At 35.9% G+C, this 13,774-nt stretch overlaps 1 protein-coding gene across 1 annotated transcript; it reads left to right on the plus strand.

The window, feature by feature from the left end:
* The first annotated feature begins 1,322 nt into the window (after positions 1-1,322).
* LOC149225566 (uncharacterized) lies at positions 1,323-6,868 on the plus strand. Its single transcript, XM_089379962.1, has 4 exons — positions 1,323-1,574; positions 1,761-2,337; positions 2,898-5,723; positions 5,886-6,868. The coding sequence occupies exons 1-4, from the start codon at positions 1,323-1,325 to the stop codon at positions 6,866-6,868; spliced, it is 4,638 nt and encodes a 1,545-aa protein (XP_089236088.1).
* Positions 6,869-13,774: the final 6,906 nt, after the last annotated feature.

Consider the following 13,774-nt stretch of genomic DNA (forward strand, 5'->3'; position numbering starts at 1 on the left):
CCTTAAGTATGTCTACCTTTATAATAAGAAAATCAAACTTTATTAAGAGATTTAAAGAAAAAGCTAATAGGTGACTATTAACAATTTTTTCCTCATGTATGCCAACTATTGTTAAGTAACAAGAAGGTCTTCCATATAAATCATGGCAAAGTCACCAAAATCAAAACTGAAAACCAAAGGAAAAGAATTCTTAAGCCAAAGTGAGAAAAAAAATCAGCAAACAAAAATAAAAATGAAGAAATTTGAAAAGTGAAAGGAAAATCCAAGATTCAAAAGATAAACTCAAACAAGAATGTTTATACCAATGTTTCAAAAATATGAAGAAAAAAGAAAATAATCGTGTAATCATTCCTTCTTATGTTAAGATTTAGAAAAATCATATCTTGCAAGGTTGTAAGTGTTTTAGGCTTTTTGGATAGCAGTGACGATAAAATTCAGCCATAATGAAAACTTTTTGTCTGACATCAATCTTCTTGTTCCAAAGCGTCATCTTAATCATTTTCTAATAAAAGGAATGCTTAAAGAAACAAACTAAAGGTTCAAAAACTTCCTGGTGTCGTTGTTTCGACGAAGATTATCACTGCTTATTGAAATAAAACCAGGAGAAAAGTATAGGACTTCCAAAATATGATTTAGCAGATGATTGAAAGCTTTTATGAAAAGCTGCAAAACAGATTTTTATATCAGCATAATTTAAAAACAAAAATGAAACTAAAGTACCGAAATGGAAATTAATGAAAGTGGGTACATGATTCTTACCATTGGATGATTACATTTGATCTTACCTGAAAGGTATCAGTTTCTACAATACTCGCTGACTTCTTCTTTTAGTTAACATAAAAACACGAAGTCAAACTAACCAAAATCTTATAACCCAAAATCATTAATTTTTTATTTAAATTAAAGCAAGCAGTAAAATGTAAAAATGGAATGCTTAGTGTTCAAGGGAATTAAAATTAATACAAATGCATCAGAAGTGAGAATGAGAATTTGTAGTAATGAATATTCTCAAAATATTATCAGTTTCATGCTCTGGACAGGAATCTTGCTCTCTGCGTAAGCTGCTGTGGATCGGATCGAATCCCGCAGAGGGCTTCCTTCGCGCCTGCAGCTCGGGCACTGGCCATTGTCGCAGAGGTCAAGAAGGCGTTGAATCCTCAGACCGAGGCTGTTGTCAATCTCTCGCAGGAAGACAACGGCAGAAATAATAGTATTTGGGTCAGGTCAAAATTTTATTTGGTTGGAACCGCGCCCCCGCATGGAGGCGCTGCTACTGACCTAGCAGCGCCAAGCTAGCCCTTCTCACTTCGTGCGCTTTAGACATGGATCCTGGTGGGGGCTCTGTGGCTACCCCCCCATTACCTCCAGAACTAGAAGCGTTCAGATCCCTAGTTGCAGCATCTGGGAAACGGACGACTGGCTCTCAGTCCAAGTTTGTCAAAAAACTAGGAAGTATTCCCACGGTGACACTGCCGGTGGAAGAAACATGTAGAACAGCGCTGAATCTCGCCGAAAGAGGCCTCATCAGTCAGTTCACAGGGTTATGGCCATCCCCGAAAGCTGTTGAGGAATGGGTAAGGCGAAACTGGACACCCTTGGTCAGAGAAGGTATAAAAAGTCATTTCGTTGGCAAAGGTTTCTTTGTGTTTGTGTTCGAAAATGCGGAGGATAGAAGCCTGATATTTAGAAACGGACCATACTTCATGGGTCCTCAAGGGCTCTATCTGAACAAATGGTCTCCTGACTTTGATCCAGCTTAGGATGTGCCCACGGCGGTACCCGTTTGGGTACGCCTTCCACATCTCCCCCTCCACTGCTGGAGTCAGAACTCACTGCAATCCATAGGTAACGCTCTTGGCAGATACATAGATCAGGCGCCGAGGAAGGATCAATACTCTTGTGCCCGCATCTGCGTTGAGGTCGATCTTGAAGTTGGTTTACCCGAAGCCATCAAACTCTCAGTAGTGGATTGGACCCATATCCAAGAGCTTGATTATGAGCAGTTGCCTTTTAAGTGCCGACACTGCCATGAATATGGGCACTTTGCAAGATATTGCAAGAAAAAAAACGAGGAAACTGCAGAGAAAGAAAAAGGAGAGCAATGGAAACAGGTAAAGAAACCAGCAAACAACAGGCAGAACAACAAAAACAAAGGCAAGGAGACAGGAAACAAAGCAGGGCAAGAAAATGGAAGCACTCAAAACGCTGGAAGCAAGGAAACCATCAGCATAGAGGAGGACAAAAATCCTTTTGAATCTCTCATTCCATCCTCAGATCCTCCAGAGGCAGAAAGGGAAGAACCTCCCCAACAGAACAACACCGAACCATCAGATCCAGGTAATACCTCAAATCCGAACCCATGCAATATTTCATCCCCCTCATATGCTGATATAATCAAACAAAAGAAGAAGAATGTCGAAAACGAGGGCTCATCGGATGAAGAGACCCTAGAAAGGACATCAAAGCGAGCTGGAAGGAAATCAAACAGAGAAACTAGGGAGGAAGAATCAAAAAGACAAAAAACCCTGGGAAGCCAAGCCACCATAGAAATGACTCTCGGAAGGAACACCAGACCAAGGGTCCCTAAGGGAGGTGGACCTACCCCAACAAGTCATAAATGATGCAGCTGGTCTCTTGGAACTGCAGGGGTCTGGGGAATCCCACTAAGGCAGAGGCTATTAGAGATTTACTGAAGATGGAAACCACAGACATACTCATGCTCCAAGAGACAAAAATAGAAGGGGAAACCCTTCTTAACACAAGCAATACAAGATGGAAATTTGATTCAGGAAAGGTAGTCAGCGCAAGAGGTTCGGCGGGAGGAATAGGCACATTCTGGTCCAAAAATTTCTTCTCTTTAGAAAGCTCCCATGTGACCCAGCATTGGATATATACAGAACTGCGCCACATAGCAAGTAATTTTAAGCTAGCCCTGTTTAATATGTATGTACCTGTGCATTATGATGAGAAGAAAGATTGCTGGAAAACTCTCTTGGACTATTTGGAATTGCATAATCCTTTGAATATAGTCATAGGAGGAGATCTGAATATAATCTTAGACCCCAAAGAAAAGAGAGGAGGGACCAATCTGAGAGACCCCTTCCTCACCACAGTGGAAAATCTCATCCAACAATGGGACCTAGTAGATTTCAAACCAGTAAAAGGAGAATACACCTGGACTAATAATAGAACAGGGGAACACCACATCTCAGCAAGGCTGGACAGATTTCTCACCAGCAGTTCTATTATGCTGAACAAAAGAATTGTTTTCTCTAAGATTCTTCCGAAATTAACCTCAGATCATAAACCAATCTTACTATGTCTAAAGGAAGAAGAAGATCTCGGCCCTCTTCCATTTCGTTTCAGTCCTCTTTGGGCAGAAAGGGAAGGGTTCCTCGAAACGGTCCAAACTGCATGGAGAATAGAAGTATCAGGCTCCCCAAGTTTCGTTTGGGAACAAAAAATGAAAAACACAAAGAAGGCATTAAAAGAATGGATAAAGAAAGTCACAGTCACTCCCACTAGCCAGAGAAAAGATGTTGTCAATCAGTTGGAAGATCTCCAAGTGGAAATGGAAGAGAAAGATATCTCATCTACGGATCTAGATAATGAAAAAATTGCACAAAGGAAAACATACAACTCTTTTAGAATTGAGGAAGAATATTGGCGCATCAAGTCACGCAGCTTGTGGCTCAAAGCTGGGGACAGAAATACTAAGTATTTTCACAGACAATACAGGGCTCGTCTGTCGAGAAATCACATTGCAGAAATCATCACAACTAGGGGTCAGGTATGCAGAGGATTTGATCAAATCAAGGAGGCCGCTGTGAATCACTTCCAAAACCTACTCAGCGCAGATAAGGACGGGAGTGAGGAGGATGTTGAAGAATTCCTCACAAATATTCCACAGCTTGTCAGCGCAGAGGACAATAACATTCTTTTGAGCCCCGTCACAGAGGAGGAGATTGCAAACATTGTCTGGTCCATGGAGCCAGACAAAGCACCGGGGCCAGATGGTTTTTCAATCCACTTCTACAGAAAATGCTGGGATCTAATTAAAACTGATCTCATCAGAATGGTGCACGGTTTCATGAGGAAGGCAAATATTGGAGGAGGCATAAATTCTACCTTCCTTGCCCTAATTCCAAAGGAAGCAAGCCCAAGCTCTTTTGACAGATACAGGCCAATCTCCCTGTGTAATTCGTCCTATAAGATTGTGGCCAAATTGTTGGCAAATAGAATCAAACCTCTTTTTCAAAAATTGATTTCTCCTACCAAAGGAGGGTTTGTGAAAGGAAGGCACATTCTGGACAATGTCATTCAAGTCCAGGAAGCTCTACACTCCAGCCACTCACGCAAAGAACAAGGTATGCTCATAAAACTTGATATGTGTAATGCATTTGACAGAGTGAATCGTTCCTATTTGTACAGGGTACTTTCATCATTTGGCTTCAGTCAGGACTTCATCAATCTTATCAAGGCATGCCTGGAGAAGATTTGGATAGCGCCCATGATAAACGGTAGACCTGCTAACTTCTTTATGGCCACCAGGGGTTTGAGACAGGGCTGCCCCCTCTCACCATTTCTCTACATTCTGATGGCAGATTCCCTGAGCAGAAAACTGACCCTGGAAAAACAAAAGGGGTGCCTACCAGGGATCAGAATTGTGAAAGGCATAGACCCAGTGAATCATGCCCTTTTCGCCGACGATTCACTATTGCTTGGAGGGGCCTCTCCAAGAATAGCTAAATCCTTCAAAATCATACTTCAGAAATATTGCAGCATATCGGGAGCACTGGTAAGTGAGAGGAAAAGTGTCGTGTATGGGTGGAACACAGAGCAACACAAGATTGAGACAATTGCAAACGAGTTGGGGTACACAGGACATGCAGATTGGGAAAAAATTAAATATTTGGGCCTTCCAATAACACTGGGATCCAACAGAAATCAACTGTGGGAGGAAGTTATCTCGAAATTCAAAAGGAAGATCACTGCGTGGGGAGGCTTTTGGCTAACCACAGGGGGCAAATTGACGCTCATCAAATCAGTCCTCTCTGCTCTGCCCACGTTCCAAGCGTCTCTCATGCTGGCTCCAAAACTAATTTCAGATCAAATTTCCAGACTCATGCGTAATTTCTTATGGAACGGTGGGAGAGGAAACGCAAATAGATTTCATTTAGTAAGCTGGGATATGGTGAAACGCCCACTGGCAGAAGGTGGACTTCAAATCCGCGACCCAGTCCACGCAAATTTAGCTTTGGGATGTAAGCTGTTATGGCAGCTCCACGCAGAGCCGTCTCATCCAGTGAGTCAGATCTTCAAACTGAAATACCTGAATAATCAGTCATTAAAAACATACAATATTGAGAAATCCCCAAAAGGAACGCAGGTCTGGAAGCTGTGTAACAGAAGCATCGATTTTTTCAGATCCCACTTGTATCGAATCCCCGGTAATGGTAAAAACACAAAGCTTTGGAGAGACAGTGTTATGGGACATCGCCCTCTAGCAGAAAACCACGAGATCGCAGAAGTAAGAGTCTGGCTACAGTCTAAAGGTATAAGGAAAATAGAGGATATCTCCAGTTGGGACAGAAAAGGGAACTGGCGATGTTGGACTTTCCCCAGAATTCCAGAACATTTAAACACACAGCTAGACGCTCTTCAAGCCGCAATCTCTGATTTTGCCCCAGTTCACAAAGAAGACGAAGATGTTTGGGGCTGGGGTAAGACCGGGGAATACACAGCTAGCCAAGGATATTATTAGTTGCAGAGCAAAAAGGATTCACTACACCCGGAATCTGTGTGGAAGCAGATTTGGGACAGCTTCGGCATCCCCAAAATCAACTTCTTTTTCTGGACATTGTTCCACAACAAAATTTTGACAGGAGATAATTTCTTTAAAACGAACATAGCTGGACCACATAGTTGTGTCCTCTGCAAAAGAGACTCGGAAACAGAAAATCATCTGTTTTTAGCCTGCGAATTTGCAAAGACGGTCTGGTCCTTCTTTCTCACAGGGCTGAGTGTGCCTCCTCCAACTCAAAACACGATTGACACCATGTTCTCCTCCTGGAATGACAGTTATCCCTACAGCATAGTCAGCAAATCACTTTGGCAAAAGGTGTGGATAGCTGTACCAAAGTATGTCTGCTGGAAACTTTGGTTAGCTCGGAATGAAACAATATTTAACAACACAGAATTGCCCGCAGCAAAAGTGGCGGAACAGGCAAAGAACCTCCTCTTAGAAACATTGAACCACTCCTCTGTCAAAGACGACAACTCCTTGCGAACCGAAGAGAGGGAGTGGTTGGATGCTTATACAGGAAAGGCTAATCTACCAGCACCCAACCGCACATTGCACAAAGGAAAATGGCAGATTCGAGAATCAGAGGACAGCTTCCAGCAATGGTGGAAATCACAGGCCAAGTGCACCATTTTTTTCGATGGAGCCTCAAAAGGCAATCCAGGGAGGTTCGGAGCAGGAGGAGCGATCTTCTTCCAAGATGGGAAAAAAGACGACTTCAGTTGGGGCCTTGGAACGAAAACCAACAATCAAGCTGAAATTCTCAGCCTTTTGAAAGCCTGCCAAATGGCCAGAAAAGGAAATCCAGAAGAAATTCTAATCTTTGGTGACTCTGAACTGCTGATCAAAACGATGGTAGATAAGAAAAGACTCAAGGACCCAGTGCTAAACAAACAACTTTCAAGAGTGACCAGAATACTAAAAGAATTTCAATCAATCCAATTCTTCCACATTCTCAGAGGATTAAACAAGGAAGTAGACAGATTGGCAAATATTGGATGCACTTTACAGGAAGGAATGATCAGCATAAATGCAGAAACAGCGACCATGGATATCATCCCTTAAGCAGAAAGAAAGTCAATGTAAATTCTGAATATTGTAATGGTTGATTAGGCTCTGCCCAACCTGTTATCTATCAATAAAACATAACCGTTTCAGTTAAAAAAAATAAAATATTATCAGTTTCATATAAACTCCATGATTTTATAAATTGTCCAGAATTAAGAAAAAATCCAAGTTAATGAAATTTAAATATGAAGATAGAAAGGTCTTGAATTTCTTATTAGATTATGGAATTATAAATTTAAAACTGAAATGTATGAGAAATCGAAATGATTTGAATATGCTTGCAAATTTGTTATCAATCGCTTTCTTACCATAATGGTTGCCCAATATTCCTTTAAATTAACACAACGCCTTATCAGAAGATTTGCATTGCATGTAGAGGCATGCGTTGGAGTTTATCGCATCAGCGATTGAAATAACAAATTTCCGATATGAGATCATGCGAAAAAAATATGTGCGATGAGATGTAGCAATCACACTATTGAAGAACTGTTATATTGCGAATCGGGGACAGTCATGCTGCAATTCGCAGATCACACACTGCATCTCGCGATTTGTACTTTGCACATTGCACATTGCGCATCGCAAATTTGGAATAGTGGTATGGCCATGAATAAAAATGCGATGAAGCGATTGCGATATCGACGTATCAGAATATCGGAGAATAATCATGTTGGAAATGTCAATATCGGTGATGCAATGGATGACGTAGCTAATCGGCAATTAGCGAACTTTAAGTACTGAATGAAACACAATATGATTCTTGCGATGCCGATATACAATGAATGATGTGGCTAATCGGCGATCGCGATCGACAATCTTAAGCACATGATGTAACAATTCTCGATATGCGATGAAGAGTGGACCCGATAATTTTATGATGAAAATTTAATAACATATCGGATCCGAGACATCGGCCATCTTGAAGTTATGCTCCTACCATTATTGCAATTGAGTAGACGCGATATTTTTTATGAATTTGATTTGAATTTTATATCGGGTTCGGGATTATATGGTCGTCGCAATATTGGTAAAATCGATTATCGGAGATCGACGATTCACGATAATGGGAGTATACTTCAACTGCAAATCTCCGATATGCGAAATGCGATATGACATATGAGCGAGATAATATATCGGAGATCTTTTATGAACAATTTGTTATCAAAAATGCTAAAAGCTACTTCGATGAAATATTTCGCTACAAATGGTTGTGAAGTGGATGATGTAATATCGGAATGAAATTATTGACGAAGATGAGCAGGATGGTAGTATTGCGAATATGTATTCACCGTAGTATCAGCAATATGAAAATCAAATTGAAATGATAAATGAAAGCAAAATTAAAAAATGCTCAAACTCTAATAAATCACAAATAAAATTTCCCTGAACCTGTTGCAAATTTGAAATGGGTTTGCTGCTTACTTCAAATTTTGAAAACAAATAAAAACCTGCAAAATAAAACAGATCAAAATAAAAAATAAACTAAGGAAAAGAGAAACTAATAATAAATGAGAATGAACTTGTGAATGCGTACCTGGAAGGAAATTCTCTGTAGTTTTTACCTCATGAATCTTCAAATTCTTCCTTCGATTTATCAAATTTTTGCCTTTGTTCAAAATCATTTCATATTTATTCTAAATCGGAGTGAGCAATCAGCCTAAATAAAATATGCTTATTCATGTTCAGGAAATATAAAATTTACCAGAAATAAATATGAAAATAATCTTCCCTTTTGAATTGAAACAACAATTTATTACTTCTACTTATTCCGAATAACTTGAGAAGAATTTGTATTGTTATAGTGACTGTTCAATAATGCCTTTAGTAAATGAATATGATGCGTATTGCAGCATTAGATAATAAACTAAAGATCTGAATGGAATAAAGCCATTGATTGTGAAAGAATATCAACACAGATTTAGATGTGTGTCAGGTGCATACTCAATTAAATTCTATCAATATATTATTCGAAATAAGCAAAGGTATATTCATGGGTAGCGGTATTGCTGCAAGAAAATTTAAAAAAAGGAAAACAAGAATTAAAACTTTATGATAGGAAGAAAATGTTTCACTGAACATGTATGAGAAGGGCTGATTGCTTTGTTTTATTTTTTTTATCTGCACAATTGTTAAAAACAAATTAACTACATAAAACAAACTAACTAAATTAATTATATTCCTATTCTAACCATATACATGAAAATGACTAGGTATAGTCATAATTTCAGTGTAATTATTTTCTCATTTTAATTGTTGCATGTATGTACGCTTCAACCATTAATAATAAAAATACAAATCTAATTGAACTAAGAAAATTAAATCTGTAAGTAGAATGCACAGTTGTTGTTAGCAACTTAATTAAAATCTCATTCTTTGGAAATTTCCTGTCCAATTGAATACCAAATGGATCATAGAATTTTGGATGGATTTCTATTAAAGATTGGGAAATGTTCAAACGAAGACATAACAGGCCAGATTGTGGATATGAATTTTTACATTCAAAAGGCCTAGGAAAAATTGTTAGTGTTATTTACAAATGTTAAACTATTAACAATCTTCCTTGAAGGAAAAATTTCCAAACAGTTTTCAAATAAGCTAATGAAAAATGGATGGAAATCTTTCAAATAAAATGGAAAAATATTGATTGAATTGGATTGTCGGCCAGATTGTAAAAACACATTCTCTTATTGACATTGACTTTGAGAAGATAGAAGCTTTTGATAAGAAATGAACATCGATTGAAATTGAAATATTAATAGCTTTTGATGTTCATGATTATAATATGAAACTTCAATTTCCCAATAGGGCAATGCATCAATTGAGTGTTTGATAGCAAAGTGCTCAATATGCCAGCGTAAAATATAAAAAATCTGAAAAATAAAATCAGAAAATAAATCTAAATTTAAACAAAATAAGTGAGAAAACAAAAATAAAATGAAATCACTATTGGTACAACTAATGTTACAGCACAATTGGGATCGTTTTGAAATAATAATAAAAATTCGCAAGGATTGGCCAGAATTATGGAATGTGAGTAATTTCGAATTCAATTAGAAAGATAATTATGATTATGAATAGGAATGAAAGCTTGATTATGATATGAATCATAAATTGGAATATTTTCTCGAATAGTGAAATCATGAAGATAATTTTCTGTTCTAGAATGAGGATTGGTTGGAATAATTTCTAAATTAAAATGTCCCTCATTCTTAGATGTTATTTGAATCTTCTCATGAGGATTCTCTTGAGAAAAATAGAAATCAACATCTTCAATGTCAGAGTAATTATCATAAATGACTTCACAAGATTCTCTAGAATTCCCTTCAATCTTATCCAATATATCAAAACAAGGAGGAATAAAAATTTCGCGTTCATTATTGGCAAAAGAATGATCAATAATTGTTTCTCTATATTGATAAAAATTAATTGGTATTTCATTTAGATCAGCGTTTGTATTTTCTGAAATATCATTAATACTAAGAGGGGAAAATTTACCATCATTACAAATATTAGGAAAAAGGGAAAAATGTGAATCTGAAACAATGCATTTAAAACTGTCTCTGTTTGAGAACTCTTGTGCATTATGCTCATTGTAAATTTCAAATTGCAGATCATTCCTTTGCGTACTCATGCCTTTTTGAAGAAGATTGCTTTGCTGCTCTGATTTCGGCATTTGCTCATCATGGAAAAATTCAGAAATTTGTACAGCAGTTTGCATGTTATTATTTACTTTGATTGTTGCTTGTACTTGATGATTTGCAATCTGATTTTCTGAATTTACCTCAAAGTAGCTTTCAGATTTCAAGGCAGCTCTTTCTCCAAAATTGTTGTTGTTGTCTTCTTGCATTTGAATAGAAATATTTTCCAAGCTTTGTGAAACCACTTCATCACAATTTATTTGGACATCCATATTGGAATTCTCATTTATATTAGAAGGGGATGGAACAAAACTTGAACTAATTTCATATGGATTGGGAATGGGAGGAAGAGAGCAAATATATTCAAACCAATCTAGTGATTCTTCTTCTGTAGGTTTATCTTCGACTTTAAATCTTAAACAATTCAAATGAAATCAAATATTAAAATCTCTAATAAACTCATTTTCAAATCTTCGCATATATTCAATTTCATTACATACCTGTTCATAATCATAGCCGTCAAATTTACAAATGAAAATTGTAACAAATTGATCTCAGCTGCGAATTGAGGCAACTAGAAGAGTTCTATACCAGTTTTTGGCTTTTGCCGCAAATGTGAGAGTAAAAATTCTGCATAGGATGTCTTCTTCAATTCCTTGAAAATCATAATTTGAAATATTTTAAATAAATTGAAAGACATGATTAAAAGAAGAAGAATTTCTCTTACCATTAAACTTTACCTGAAACAAGAGTTTTACCACTTCGGGTGGAGTATTGGAAGATGCACGTCCATGGATACAAATCCAAATTGGAAGTTTAAGAGGAGCCATCGTGATTAAATAAAATGTTAAAATTGAAAATACTTCAATAGACAACTTGTCTCAGGCCCTCCTTCTAGCGCCAAAAATGTTGATACATGGGGGATAACCACCCAGTGTGGATCTTAAAGCAGCTCCTTTTCCGTTTGGTGTGATGGCTCCGACTGTTTTAACTAGGTCCAATTACCTTCTCCCCTTCGCTATTGGTGTATGATGTATCTTTAACTACCAATAGACAGGGATATCAGATCACTTCTTCTTGCTGATCAGGTAAGAGAATGACCCTTAAGCTGATTTGGGTTCAGCCAAACCACAACTAAAATTTTGCCTCTTTTGAGAAGAGGACTTAAAAGAATGTAAAAATTAATCTAAATGCAAGCTTATTCTATAATGCAAGCAAAAGAAACCAACTTAATCTTATCTTAATTAGGCAGATATAGATCTAACCCAACCAAGAGCAAAATATTTAAAGTATTGAGATTTAAACATGCCTTGCTTATAATGAATATCAAGTTAATGAAGTAGTTCAATTAACTGATATTATGGATACCAAAACACATTCTATTGAGACTTTTTAACTGAAACAATAAATCAACAACATTCCAAGAAGTAATTCACAAAAATGATATTGATTATCAAATCAGTAAATCCAATAATTAAACAATATATGCAGAAATAGTTCACAACATATTACTATTTAATAAATCAGTTTTATAACACAGATTTTTGAGTAAGTAGTTACTTAGAAATCAGAATTTAATCCATAACAACAGAGTTACATAATAACAACATTGAGACAAATTACTCATATTGAAAATAGTGCACAAATATAAATAAAATGACACATTCCTGTTACTATAAAAATGAAACTGATATTTGAAATAGTAGTATTAAAAATACCAATTTATTGCATCCATTTCTCTATCCCTGGTCTCCAACAGCTCTTTACATTGCTTGAACTTCTGCCTTCAAAACTAGAGCCACAATAGTGCAAACTCTGCCCCTTATACATAATTCAAGATACAAAAAAAAATCCTCAATAATCCTTAGATCTAAGATTTTCTCTCCTCCCTCCTACAACTCTAAATTCCTATTACATAAGTGCTTTTAGAAGTCTAAAATTGCAGAGGAGAGCAGCCCTTTATTACATTCTGCAATCTATTATTTATAATATTTCCAAAAGTATTTTGAGAGGAGAGTTTGTTGAAGAAAAAATCTGCTCAATCCAATTTTATTTGCTCAAAAATTCCAATCTTTAATTGCTGGAGCATTCTCATTGATTGAGATCCTTTTCTCCATATCTCTTCTATTGTTTTCTTGTAAAAAGAAATAAAAAATGAATTAAGATGCAACAATAAAATCAAAATATCATTTCTGACATTAAAACAAATCCAATCAAATGCAATTAATTAAATAATTGAAAATAAAATATAAGTTTTTTATTGATACTTGGGATGATTTAATTGGCCAAGGATATTATTGACGAATGGATCTGCATTGAGAAGAGGCTTGGACAAATGAAAATGCAGAAAATAAAACTCAGAAAATTGATTTTGTTTTAAAAATTCATAGCTTGATCTTCTGCCTGATTTTTGACCCAATAAACGACCAAATTTATTAGTGAAATCTTCTCAGAAATGTTCTCCTTAATTTTATTTTTCCAATGAGTTGTCATGGGCCTAATTTGGCCAAGTAAAACTCAATCTATGAGTCTCCTAAGTTGATGAGTCAAATCTGGCACAATTATAGAATTTTTGTTGCTAGGCTAAAAAAATCAAAATTTTAATTAAAAATCTAATCCTAAATTAGACTCTAATTATCTAATAATTAATTCTAATTAAACTATTAATTATAAACTAAATAATAAACTGTTATTAATTAGTCTAACTAATTAATATAATTAACAAATTAATCTAAATAATATTTTAATTTTAATTTAATTAAATTAAATAAATTTTATATATTAATTAATTTAAAATTTATTATTTAAATTAATAAATATTAAATATTAATTTAATATTATTTTAACTTAAAACTATCTTACCCCTCCTATTTCACTCACGTATGAGTGAGTTTTGAACCTCAAACAAAAACCAAAGTTCATAAACTAAAGTTTATAAAGAGGCTTTGGTTAATGCCCCATGCTTTTTTGCCATCAGTGATCGGGAGGATGGAGGTATAGGCGATCGAGGGTATGGAATGATATGTGCCAATATAAATCTCTCATCTGATCCAAATTAATTTTTTATTATTATTTATATATTTTATGCATTAAATTTTATTTTAATTAAATTAATTATATTTTACATATTAATTAATTTAATTAATTTATTCTAAACTACAACCATTACGAATTTTTGGGTTTTCGAGATTAGTAATCAATTTGAAAATTGGAGTAAATTTTTAAAATCTCGCTGCTTAATAATTTCACTGTTTAAGTAAAAATG

The sequence above is a fragment of the Pinus tabuliformis genome, chromosome J (genome assembly GCF_031772625.1).
Source record: "Pinus tabuliformis cultivar Carrire ecotype Pingquan chromosome J, CPIR1, whole genome shotgun sequence".
NCBI classification, from domain to species: domain Eukaryota; kingdom Viridiplantae; phylum Streptophyta; class Pinopsida; order Pinales; family Pinaceae; genus Pinus; species Pinus tabuliformis.

What these genes read in the sequence shown, in the direction of transcription:
- LOC149225566 (XM_089379962.1), top strand. Translation starts at nt 1,323, where the DNA reads ATGGATCCTGGTGGGGGCTCTGTGGCTACCCCCCCATTACCTCCAGAA. An exon ending in CGAAAGCTGTTGAGGAATGG is followed by an intron (nt 1,575 to 1,760) that starts GTAAGGCGAAAC and finishes GATCCAGCTTAG; the next exon opens with GATGTGCCCACGGCGGTACC. An exon ending in CGAAGATGTTTGGGGCTGGG is followed by an intron (nt 5,724 to 5,885) that starts GTAAGACCGGGG and finishes AAATTTTGACAG; the next exon opens with GAGATAATTTCTTTAAAACG.